The sequence below is a fragment of the Danio aesculapii genome, chromosome 4 (genome assembly GCF_903798145.1).
Source record: "Danio aesculapii chromosome 4, fDanAes4.1, whole genome shotgun sequence".
NCBI lineage: Eukaryota > Metazoa > Chordata > Actinopteri > Cypriniformes > Danionidae > Danio > Danio aesculapii.
This window is the reverse complement of record NC_079438.1, coordinates 58,118,177-58,132,280: the sequence shown is the minus strand read 5'-3', so window position 1 is coordinate 58,132,280 and position 14,104 is coordinate 58,118,177. Positions and strand designations below refer to the sequence as shown.

The 14,104-nt window shown below is 32.7% G+C and overlaps 1 protein-coding gene across 1 annotated transcript; it reads right to left on the bottom strand.

The window, feature by feature from the left end:
* Positions 1 to 720: 720 nt before the first annotated feature.
* Positions 721 to 13,433, bottom strand: nudt4b (nudix (nucleoside diphosphate linked moiety X)-type motif 4b). Its single transcript, XM_056455150.1, has 5 exons — positions 13,057 to 13,433; positions 4,853 to 4,963; positions 3,088 to 3,132; positions 2,894 to 2,981; positions 721 to 1,296 (listed from the first exon to the last, which is right to left on the bottom strand). The coding sequence occupies exons 1-5, from the start codon at positions 13,150 to 13,152 to the stop codon at positions 1,100 to 1,102; spliced, it is 537 nt and encodes a 178-aa protein (XP_056311125.1). The 5' UTR covers positions 13,153 to 13,433; the 3' UTR covers positions 721 to 1,099.
* Positions 13,434 to 14,104: the final 671 nt, after the last annotated feature.

Sequence of the window (14,104 nt, the reverse complement as noted above, 5' to 3'; positions counted from 1 at the left end):
GAAATCCAGTTATCCGGTCCGGAGCAGCAGTGAAGGGAGTTTTAAAGGGTTTGTTTGGAGATTTAGGAGTCTTAAAGGGACGTCCGGGTTCGTGATAGCGCTAGCCGAGTCAATTCATGAGGGTAAAACGCCGAGTTAAATTAAACGAACCTGACATTCCCTACATCACAATCCCAGAATGCCCAGGTCTGCAGGTGAAATTGGGGAAACAGCTCTTCCACATGACTAGCTTGTGATTGATGCTGGTCAATAATTATTATTCATATACACAAGAACTAAAAACTGCTGTGCATAAATAAATCGTATCCAAAATAAAAGTTTGTTTTGACATGATTTAAGTGTGTGTACGGTGTATATTTATTATATATATATATATATATATATATATATATATATATATACACATATATATATATATATATATATATATATATATATATATATATATATATATATATATATATATATATATATATATATATATATATATATATATATATATATATATATATATATATATATATATATAAATAAATAAATAAATACACACATGCATGCATATATTCGAGACTATGCTTATTTCTATTTAGATATAAAATATGCAAATTATACATATATACACATTTAAATATCTATGTAAAATATTAGTTTTGTATAGTTTTGTTTGTGTGTGTATCACATATACATAATCAATGTATACAATACACACACATGCATGCATATATTTGAGAGAATGTTTATTTATATTTAGATATATATATCAATATATGATGAAAATTATATATAAATTTAAAGATCTATGTAACAAAATAGTTTAGTGTGTGTTTATCACATATACATAATAGATATACATAACACACACTCATATACTAAGTCAAAACAAACTTTTATTTTGGGTGCAATTAATGGTGATTATTAATCTTTGCCCAGCACTACTAAAAACCAATCAGTGGACAGTTAAACAAATCATTAAGGCATTCTTCACTCAAAATCCCACACAGATTTTGGTGTGTCCCTCTACAGAACGTCCCAAAGGTGTTACATATGCAGGGAAATGGTGTGTGATGTAGACAGTGATGAGTGAGTGTGAGTGTGTGTCCTATCTGCGAGTAGCTGAGGCTGGTGTGCTGAAGAGCGGTGTGAGGTTGCTGGGGTTTGTCTGCGGCAGGAGCAGGTTCCCGTTGGTGGAGGACGAGCGATTGATCCGGAGGCGTCTTAAATATTCGGCGTGAACTGGTTTGTGGCCCTGCAGAACTCTGATGGCCTCGTCGACAGAAAACCACTCTCGCTTACGGCCTTCAAGACAAACACAGCAGCATTAGTGTTGTAAAATAAATGCACTGTGTGAACACAAAATACAGGGGTCCACACAATTCCTTCATGTTGTTCAAATATAAAGCGATTAAGTTAACTTTGTTTTTTAAGCGGACTGCACATAAAACAATTAAGATGTCCTAAAAAAAGATATGGTTAAAATAAAATACATAAAAATATGTACAAAGTAAAAATAAAATAAAACATAATAATTGCAAATAATAGATACATAAAACATAAGGTTGAAACCAAACTAAACACAAAAAAAGAATAATAATAAACAATAAATAATGGTTAAAATAAAATGGTTAAAATAAAATAAATATATCAATAGCAAATAATGGATACATAAATAATGCTTAAAAAACCTAACCAAAAAAACAAAACAAAACAAAAGCACAATAAATAAATAAATAAATAAATAAATAAATAAACAAATAATGGCAAAACCACAATAAATAAATAAATGCAAATAATGGATACATAAAATATGGTTAAAATAAAATAAATATAATAATTGCAAATAATGGATATATAAAAAAAGATATGCTTAAAAAAAATAATAAAAAAACACACACAACAACAAACTAACTAAATAAATAAATAAATAAATAAATACTTCCAATTAATAGATGCATAATTATATAGTTAAAATTAAAAAATTATAAATATAATAATTGTAAATAATGGATACATTAAAAAATGCTTCAAAGCAAACCTAACCAAAAAAACTAACTAAACACAAAACTAAACACACACACAAAGAAACAAATGCAAATAATGGATACATTTTAATTAAATTATGGTTATACTTAAAAACAAACGTAACCCAAAAAAAAAAAAAACTCACACACACAAAAAATACATTTTATACATTTTACATTTTAATTAAATAATGGATATGCTTAAAAACAAAAAAACAAAACACACATAAAATAAATAAATTAATCAATTAATGCAAATAATTGATACATAAATATATGGTTAAAATAAAAATAAAATAAATATAATATTTGTAAATAAAAATGATATGCTTAAAAACAAACATAATAAAAAACACAAATAAACTAACTAACTAACTAACTAACTAACTAAATAAATAAATAAATAAATGTAAATAATGAATACATAAAGATATGGCTAAAATAAAAATAAAATAACCATAACAATTGGAAATAATGGATACATTAAAAAAAGATATGCATATAAAAACAATAAAAACAAAACACAACTAAATAAATAAATAAATAATTAAATGCAAATAATAAATACATAAATATATGATTAAAATTAAAATAAAATAAACATAATAATTGCAAATAATGGATACATTAAAAATTATATGCTTAAAAACAAACATAATAAAAACAAAACACAAATAAACTAAACTAAATAGAATGAATAAATAAGTGCAAATAATGGATACATAAAAACATGCAAACAGAAGCTTTGGTCACAGACTTTCAGAGCCAACAGCATATGGACCAGTGTGAGCAATAAACACAGTCAGGAAATAGCAGGAAATTCAGTAGAGCCGAGGGCTGAACAAACAGATCCAGCACAAAATCAGCAAACTCACCAATATTGACTGAATCCTCCCAGGCATCCAGCGTCTCTGTGACCGTCAGCACATACACGTACGTCCGGTGTTTCCGGTCCTGGTTCTGCTGTTATTGAACAATAAACCATTTCAGTATGAGGGTCTATGATCAAGTAACATCCATTCATTCACGAGTCTGATCCAGTCAATCAGGAGAGAGAGAAGAGCCTTACCTCAAACACACCCAGTAAACGTCCTAATTTACCCTTCACCCCAGCCTGAGGAGGAGAATGAGACAGACACTGATCAAATATACAAAAATCATTACAGAAATTAGATGTATGGTCAATAACATCACACTCTATATTGTAAAAATTATCTGTTCAGTTTTCTGTTTATTTCTGGTTGTGAATTGCATTATGGGATGTTGATCTCTGCTCTGTCCACTTTTAATGTTGAGAATTCAACTCTACAGTTTAACGAAGTGACTTTTATTGACATTTTAGTAGTTTAAATTAATATTCATGTAGAAGAAATAATAATTTATAGAGAAATAAGTCTGTAAAACAACAGAAAATGTATGTGGGGTAGGCCTGGGCAGTAATACGGTAATATGGTATACCGCGGGATCTAAAAATAGCAACGTGTCAGTTTCAATACCGTTATACTGGCATAAAAAAACAATGCACTTATATAGGAGACAAGTATTAAATATTGTGTATTTAATGCCTAAAAATGCGTATGCGTGATTGTCATCATGGGACAGTGTGGAGGAGAGAGAGAGGTGAGGTAAGATGGCGAGTCGCGCACCAAGTGACCTGGTCTCGAAACACAACCTCTGCAGTTTGGCAGTATTTCGGGTTTCAACCGAACGAGAAGGGAGACGTGGTTAATACGAACTAGAGGTCTGCATTTCCACTGCTGTACCGCGAGACCCAACCAGTTTTTTCGAATAAATTTCCGAATAAAGCGCGGGAGCGGTCGCTAACCCTGGTGTAAAATGAACGGGAGCGGGCAGTCTAACAATATCACTCCCGAGCGAGCGAGCATGCGCGCTTCTGCGTGGATGCTGTTTATGTGTGTGTGTGTGAATGAGAGAGAGAGTGTGATGCTGTGCGTCACTGGCTTGGTGCCGTCCATGTATGTGTATATATATGTGTGAGTGTGTGTGAATGAGAGAGAGCGAAGATCTCTAATATGAACAAGACAAGCAGTTGACCGCAAACCTAAGGTCGCATATACGGTATTCAGTTTCTGAATAGTTTAGGCACAAGCCAACAGTTTGGTGACGCTGTCTGAGCTTTACATCATAATTTTTTCTTTATTATGCACGGTAATACCGGATACAGAGGTAAAATATGGAGGAGGTTTGACTGTAATAAAATTTGGATACCGCCCAAGCCTAATGTGGGGGTTTATTATAATGCTTTTGTAGCGTAATATACAACACCAACCCAGACAACAGAGCACTTTAATCTACTATAAATGTTCATAAAAGTCAAAGTTTTGGAACTTTTCAAGGTTAAAAGTTGTTGGAAAAAAGGTCAAGGTCCCATAATGCAATTCAAAAGCAGAAATAAATGAGGAAAAATAAAAACATGAATAACAAAATATGGAAAACTGCCAATTTACAGAGATATTTTAAAGCGTGGGCTTCTGACGGTCTCAAATGGTAAATATTATAATCCACTGTGAGCAAAAGGAAGATTTATTACAGTTACTATGTTAACATTAGTATGCATTTAAAAAATACAACTGAATTTTATTAGTTATACTTCATAAAATGATTACTACTAGTGATCAGATTTTGACTCTGATTTTAAAACATTATTATGCATTAAATAAGAAAGTATTTCAATATTTCAGCATGTAGTAGGCAAGATGGACTATAGGCTAATGAACCAATTAAGTCTCCAATCATTTATGAACACCAATGTGACTGGCGTGTCTCTGAGACTCTTGGAAATGATGTGAAATGATAATGAAGTGTTGTGGCACCTCCTCATAGACCTCCCGCACCGCGGCTCCACACGGCTCCTCCTCAGGCTCCATTCCACCGCCAGGAACAATCCACTGATCCGGGTTTCTGCTGCTGCTGACCAACAACACCTGCAGAAAACAGAGCGGAGCATATTCAGCCTCACAGAACAAGGGAAATGTATGGGAAATACAGGTTTGTAAATGCAAGATTTTATTTTAAATTATAAATTTGATTTAAAAAAAAGAAATCCAGGTCTACACTAGTTGCCAATATTTAGTGATTTCATATCAACATATATATATATATATATATATATATATATATATATATATATATATATATATATATATATATATATATATATAAAATATAATTAAAATAGAATAAAATAAGGTTGAGGGAGAATCGGAAAGCAGCTGAATAAATGTAATTTTGTATATGCTGTATATAGATATGGTTTTAATTGAAATAAAATTACATTAGGCAAGGCAATAAGACTGTGATTTTGTCATTTGCATACTTTTGTGAAATGATTAGCTTATTTTGTTGTTTTTAATTATTAATATTTAGGTTATGGTTTTATATTTATTCAAAGAAATACGTGACAAAAACACAATTCCACTCCTAAAAAAATAAATGCTGGGTTATCATAACACAATGTTAAGTCAAACGCAGACAAACTCAGTCACTGGGTTAAAAAGTGTCATTTCAATTTAATTAAAATTACCCCAATGCTGGGTTTGTCCACAATTGACCCAACATTAGGTTAAAACAACCCAGCAGTGTTGTTTTTGAGTGTATGCATAGATAATTACCTTGTCTTTTAACACATAATTTTGCTCTTTTCTTTATTAGATATTATTCCTTATAAATATTCAAATTTTAGGATTAATACATTTATCTTTGTTTAAATGAACTCAATTTTTGGGGTATAGCTTTTGTGATTTTATGTTAAATGTGATTTTATTATAATTATTTTTTTAAATAATAATTTTTTAGGGGTTTTCACCTTTAATAGATAGGACAGTAGAGAATATTGACAGGAAAGCATGGGGAGCACAGAGAGGGGAAGGATCGGCATAGGACCACGAGGCAGGAATCGAACTCGAGTCACCGTGAGCACCGGAGTGCATGTGTCGACGCACTAAACACTACACCACTGGCACCAACGATTTTATTATAATTGCTTTGTCTTTTAGGCATCTATCCATCTTTTACTTCTGTACTTTTATTTAAATGTATGCCAAGCGCTTTTAAAAGCACCACTACATTAAATTAAAAATATATATTACTATTATTATTAACAATATAATAAATACATCTTGTTTTATTTCAATTAACAAATGTCTTCTTACTAGTTTCAATTGTAGTAACGTATTACTGTATAACCCTTTTGTGAGTGACTTTTGACAGATGGACACAGCAGGACTGCATCTTGTTCTCTGATTGGGTAATCCCCCAGCTGCTGATTGGCTCTCAGGTGTCTCCTGCACTAAGAGGATTGCGGGATTGATGTGATGTCAGTGTGACATCACGTGCGTCTGTCAAGTTCATGATACTTGCTGTCACCTGGCATGTCCTGGGCCAGACGGAGGTTATTTTTACAATGTGCCACATAGCTGACGGTGAGGAACAGGTCACCTCTTCCAAGAGTGTGTGTGTGTGTTTCGCAAACCACAAAGGAAAGCTTATATGTGGCATCAGAACACACTCTCAGTTACACTGCTGTTTTCCTCAAACACGTTTGTCCAGTTCTGCTCTCCCACGGACAACCAGGTTACTATAGTTTAGTCCTTTAAACTCGTTTGTGTATACTATATATTGTATTTAGTGTTGGGCAAAAATTAATAATTAATCGCATCCAAAATAAGTCTGTTTTGACATAATATACAGTTGAAGTCAGAATTATTAGCCCCCCTTGATTTTTTCTTTCTTAAATATTTCCCAAATGATGTTTAACAGAGCAAGGAAATTTTCACAGTATGTCTGATAATATTTTTTCTTCTGGAGAAAGTCTTATTTGTTTTATTTCGGCTAGAGTAAAAGCAGCTTTTAATTTTTTAGAATCTATTTTAAGGTCAATATTATTAGCCCCTTTAAGCTATATATTTTTCGATACTGTATAACGATGGTTTGTTCTGTAGACTAACTAGCCTAATTACCCTAACCTGCCTAATTAACCTAATTAACCTAGTTAAGCCTTTAAATGTCACTTTAAGCTGAATATAAGTATCTTGAAGAATATCTAGTCTAATATTATTTACTGTCATCATGGCAAAGAGAAAATAAATCAGTTATTAGACATGATTTATTACAACTATTATGATTAGAAATGTGTTGGAGAAATCTGCTCTCCGTTAAACAGGACTTGAGTAAAAAAAAAATAAACAGAGGGGCTAATAATTCAGGGGGGCTAATAATTCTGACTTTAACTACTGTATATGTGTGTGTGCAGTGTATATTTATTATAAATGCACAAATGCATGTAAGCATTTGAGATAATGTTTATTTATATTTAGATAAAAAACATATGCGTATGACATAAATTGTATATACATTTAGATATCCATATAACAATTGTTTTGAAAATTATGCATGTGTGTGTTACATATGCATAATCAATTTATGAAACACACGCAAATATGTCAAAACAAACTCTTATTTTGGATTAATCTTTGCCCAGCATTAATTTTATCCTAAGTTTGAGTACATTTCAGTTTAGTTTCAGTTTGTTTCATTAGTTTTTATTTTGCAAACACGTTTCTATTTACTTTTATACATTTAGTTTGAACTGTTGTGCAAACCTCTTAGTAATAAAATAAAATAATTGAATACTGAATCCAAAAATGCAACTGAACAGATACAAGTAAAAATAATAATGAAGATTTAGGACGAACTTCTTGATATTAAAGCTCATGTATGTACAGCACCAACTAAACAAACCTTTTTGGGGGAAAATTAAGAAAAGATCCATGTTGTGTATATAGAAAATATATTTTTGTATATAATCATGTGACTGACTGTAAAGCTCTATCTACAGGTCCTTTTATAAACAAATGGGTCAGATTTTCCACCACAGAATGAGCGCTTATTAATCCTGAAAACGATGATTATTTTTGCTAATTACTTTAATTAAATACTCTTTAAATTAATTGACTTTTTTTATTTTAGTTAGTATTTCAGTAACTGTTGTTAGTTTTGCTTAGTTTGAGTTTATCTATTGTGAATTATTTATTATATTTCAGTTAATAAAAACTATTTTTTGACCAATAGTTTTAGTCTAGTTTTAGTTGTCATTTACTAAAATAAACTTATCAGTCACACATGAGCATATGGTAAGCTAAAGGAGAAAAAAAAGAGCTTATTCTCTACCACCAAAACAACAAAACATCTATGAACAAAACAAAACAGCGGTGTATTCTTGTACACTACTGTACAGTTTAGGAAATGTGGACGACAATGAAAGCTCTTGTACAAACAGGCTTGAGAAACATTTGACCACAAGCAGTAATTTACAGCTTCATAATTCCACACTGACGAATCCCATCATAACAAGCCCATACAGCATCAGTTTTGACCTCATGACAAGAGAATCAGGATAGTGTACAGTCTGTCGACCTTTACTGCAAACTTAATGCTGAAAAAGTGATCAGTAATCAAAATTGAAGGAGTTTTGTATTATATTCCAATACTGATTCCAAGACACTTACATTTTATAAGGTGTTAAATAAATAAATAAATTTATTATTGCAAATAAAAGCATAAAGTTACAAATATATACACATGATATACTTTAAGATATACTAAATAAGTATATTTACTATCATATTTAATAAATAATACTAAATATATTTTCAGATTCTCATTAATGCAATGTATTTATTTAATTTTTAATATTACTAACAGTAATTTTAATCATTTTTCTCACTTCTTATTTATACAAATCAATTTAGTTGCAGCAAAGCAAATACATCATGCCAAAATAATTTAAAAACTAAATAATATATCATTCATTGTGCTTATTCGATTAAATACAGTATAATATATTACAATATAGACATATTATTTTCTTCATAAAGTTATACATTTATGCTCAATCAATTTTAAGTGATCAAACGTTGTTGTTCATGGCGGTTCATTCCGCTGTGGCGACCCCAGATTAATAAAGAGACTAAGCCGAAAAGAAAATGAATGAACGCTGTTGTTCAGAAATGCATTAGATTATTGTGTTAAAATATTGTGATTTTATGCTGACATGAAAAGGTTTTCAATGACACATCAAGGATGTCCATAATCAAAACAAAGTGGGCGCAAAACATGAATCATTAAGTGTTTAAATGGCATGACGAAATCACAGACGCTTATTTCCAACTGAGTGCAGAACGATCAGTTGCTTGAGCAGAGATTCATCCTGATTTAAAGTTGAATGCATTTATATTTCAGATGTGCATGACTGCTTTTTTGATGTCAAAATCACTGCAGCAAAATATATACAGTATTTTCACACACAAAAAAAGATTTAAAGTTGGTTACTTCTATATTTTTCTGTAGCATGTCAGTTTGAAATATCGATTTACATTTCCAAATATTACTATTGTCATTAATTATAATTAATCATCCAGATCATCATCCAGAGTGTCTGGAATGACTTGAAGACATGAGACAAACTAAATCCAGAAGAACTTTGGTAACATCTCATAGATCTGCCAAAAAACCCTACCTGCAAAGCTATAGTACTGTTCAAAGGCACTTGTAAAACTGCTGTAAAATGAGGACGCTTTCAAAAACAATGCATAAATACATTTTACTTAGCAATTAACTATATCAAATCAACATTTGGTATGACCAAACGTTGCATTTGAAACACTTGGTGCACTTTAAGATATGATTTTATCACCACAGATGCCCAGAGCAGGTGAAAACAAACTTTTCCTACCACTTTCACCCAGCAGAGCACCATGAACTTATTATAAGGACAGTCAGCCTGGAGCAACACGGGGTCAAGCGTCACATTTAAGGACACAATGGTGCGAATCTGATTTTGTCTGTGGATTTGAAACTAACCAGTTCCTGATATCAGTCATTACAAAACCCAGATTCAAAACATTTTTCACATTCATATAGTGTTGATTAAAGCATAAAATTCCAAATACCAAAGGAACCAACTACAAAGAGAAGATTAACTGTAAAATATAACTGTTAAAGTCAAGTAAAATCTTTTATAATTTATTATTAAAAACCTGTCAGCAAATGAATGCTGTTTTAGTCCCAAAATTCAATTGTTGCACTCGGTAATTTGATTTAAATAATTATTGATGATGAATGTGTGTCATGAGACTGCTTTAGCAGTATAGCATGTCCATCTATTTATTCTAAAGCTGCTGTATGTTTACATTTACTGCTTCCAGGAAAACGGGTCTTTATTTATAATACACACATGACGCTAAATAGAGAAACACAGTGGCATTTGTCCCATTTAGACACCTGTAGCATTATGTGGACTCTTTTGACAGACTGTCCGAAAGAAATCCAGTAATTATTGAAAAAAATAAAGTTCATTTAGTATACTATGAATGATTTATTTGTAATTCTCTATATTGATCAAATGTAAACACCCACCAGGCACTTTTGTGGTTAACAGATGTCTAATAGACATCCAAATATAGATGGCTTGACTAAAACAAGACTAAATTTGGGCCGTCAGAAAAACAGACCTCTAAAAATTACACTAGTAATCAAATAAACAGTTAAGACAGACTTCACACAGTCATTCATTCCAGACAATGTCTTTTGCTGCTTGTTTGAGTTGAAACAACACAATTTGTCTGTTTTCTTTAAGACTACTTTGTTGTTTTATGTTCAATCCACTTAAATTAGGGCAAATTATTGAGTTAACTTAATTGTGTGGATGACTGGTCTAGTTTTGGCCAACTATTAGATTTTGACAGCACACATTTAGCCTTTGTGTTGGTCAACCAGTCTATGTTTAGATGTCTATTAGATGTCTATCAGTCTTTTGTGTTTAGAAAACACTAATAGAGTTGTAGCAGACATCTAAACAAAAACGGCTTGGCTAAAACAACGCTAAATTTGGGCTGTTAGTGAAAATCTAGATGTCTAAGAATTGCCCAAAACAAGACCAGTCAATCTCTCAGTGTCTGTTCATCTTTTGGAAAGTCATTTTGACCAATGGGAGTAAATGGGCACGCAAAATATACATTTGTTGAATTTTCCGTTCCCCATTAAAAGTTCTTGGGATGCCAGATACATGAAAATGCTATTTTGAACAAATGCATTGAGAGAAATCTAGCAGGATATCTCTAGGATGATGTTTGGGTTTTACTAACACACTCTCTGTCTCAGTGAGTGTGTATTAGGTGCTCTGAATGGGAGGGATTTTGACTCATGTGTTCGCTTATCCTCACCCTCTTTCACTCCAACACAAAGAGCAGCCATTTCAAATGAGTTCCCCTCATTTACACAGACATGCACTGACTGTGGATCAGTCTGGAGTTGGCATGCAGTGCCAGGGCCGTTTATGGAGCTCATCTGAGATCAGTGAGCGTGATTGAATAGCCACTGTGATGGGTAAATCCACAACGAAGATAAGCAGCAAGCCCAGATTTACACCAGCAATACCGCACCGCAGCTCAAACAACTCAGATTCCTCTGTTCAGTTACTTGGAAACAGTGAAACTTTATTTAAAAAGTGCAAACTTCTGGTAACAGCACTTCTGTACTCCCAAAAAAAAAACTTTAAGTTGTGAATGAAACAAAAGTATGCATTTAAATCAACTTCAATATTACATTTAATTAAACTTATTTAATGTTTTCTCTTCAAAATATCATTGTTTTATGTCCTCATGAAGCATTTGATTATGGCATTAATCATTTAATATTTGCACTTAAGACTTTACTAGTCACACAAAAGATAATTTAAACATTTTATATTTACAAGAAAAGCCATTTCAATTAGTAATTTATTGACTTTATTCATTCTTTACTTCATAAACTATGTCAAACATAAAAATCTCCATTAAATCAGCCTCCAAAACAGGCTTTAGAGACACTTCAGTCATAAAATGCAATGTGTTACTTTAATTTATCAGTAAAAACAGTTTATAAAGGTGATCTTTTCAATCATAAAACAGCAATAGATTGATCTATAGCTGATAAAGAGAAAATCTTAAGGATTGAGTTGATATCGAAACATTATGCTTTGCTTTTCTATATATTCTGCAAAGTAATGGTTCAGAAGGTGCCACAGGGAATTAAAATGTTAATGTCTATTCAGGACAGTCTTTTTTCAGAGATCGACTAACCTGGTGCGGCTGTATACATGCAGAAACAGGGAGTTTTGGAGAGCTGCAGTCTGACGTGCTTTTATTGCATAACTGCACTAGAGAGGCCCAGTGACCGACAGTCTAAAGTGCCTATAATTCATCATGGAGAACAGGACAAATCACGCAGACAGCCAGGACTAAGTGGACTTGTGTGCAATGACAAGAGAGACAGATAGACAGATAGATAGATAGATAGATAGATAGATAGATAGATAGATAGATAGATAGATAGATAGATAGATAGATAGAAATAAAAGTTTTCCTCCAGTTTTCTAATGGGTTATTATGCAGTTGAAACAGGTTAACTTGACTAATGAGGATCAATGGGATTTTGGCCTGCACAGCGTTGTGTGACAGAGATTAGATGAGAATTAAATGAACAGATGTGCTCCAGATTACACTGTGCAGTGATCTGAATACTCTCACACACTCACACACACACACACACACACACGCATAGATGCTGCAAAAACTTCACTTTTTTTCCAAGAACACCTGATGATGACAAACTGATCTCAGATCAGGTCATTTCCAGGAAGCCAGATGTAAACACTACTGGATAGCCTGTATGTGCAGTTTAGTATTTATACGCCTGCAGGCTTGCACATTTACAAAAGTGAAAACAATAATATCAACATTAACGAATTTATTAATTAATGCGTTATTTATTTACATACGTAAGCATCTCATAATCAATGATGACATCACATGAGAGCATACTAAAACCTGATGGACAGTTATGCAAACAGGTATACACATATAAACGTCACAGTTATCCTTACTATGGTACGTGTAAAAGTGTATGTGCGATTTAATACACTGATTTATGATCAGAGCGGTTCAGACTAACGTTATCGTTCATTTCTCCGTAACGTTACCTCATCCTCCCGGTCGTTTTTGAAGCACAGACACGCCGCTCGCCGCTTGAATCCCTCCCGGTCGTACGTCCGCGTCTGGTTCGGTTTAAACTTCATGCTGAAATCCGTAGATATATATCCGACCAGTCAGCAATGCTCCGTTAACGGCCCGATCTCCGTGAGTCACCACCGACGGTCAGATGTGGACCAGTACCGCGCTGGACCAAGCCTACGGGTATGCGTTGGGTTTTAAATCCAATTTAAATCATTCCTACGCGTTTAATCCAGCGAATTCGACTCTTTAACGATTACTCTCGATTCCGCTATCCATAGCCCGGTCAAAATCTGCCGTTTTCCCCCGGTATATATACGTGCGTGGTGGGCCGGGTGCGAAATTACTTAGGATAGTATGTTGACGGCTTGCTACTTAATATTCATATAATAAACCGTCGGTATTGGAAGGTTACCAAGCAACGTCAGCTTATATTAATCAACAGCCTTTGCTATTGGAAGAGCGTCACCACAAACTAATTAATATTCATGATTACAACCTTTGCCGTAGTAAGCTTTGTACAGCACGGTAACAGCTCTTGAAACCACCGTTAGGCGGATCCGTGAACTGCTCTCACACACTCCGTTAAAATGCCTCCGTTACCGCATTACTGCGTGGCCTCCTGTCACATACACCGCAGAGAGAAGGTTTATCCGCTCCTTTTATTGTCTTAACTCCTCTGTTTCTGATTATTGATTGGAAAAAACATGTCTAGGCTAATTTTAATCGACATAAATACATCCATCGTACATAAAGGGATAAAGTGAATACTTTCTTAGTACGATGCAGAATATATATATATAATAACTAAATATAACTTTGTTTATATATATATAAACAAATATATATATATATATATATATATATATATATATATATATATATATATATATATATATATATATATATATATATATATATATATATATATATATATATATATATAAACAAAGTGTTCCTTTTGTAAGCAACACCGAGAGTCTCTAGTTCATTTATTCTGGCAATGCAATTCTTGTA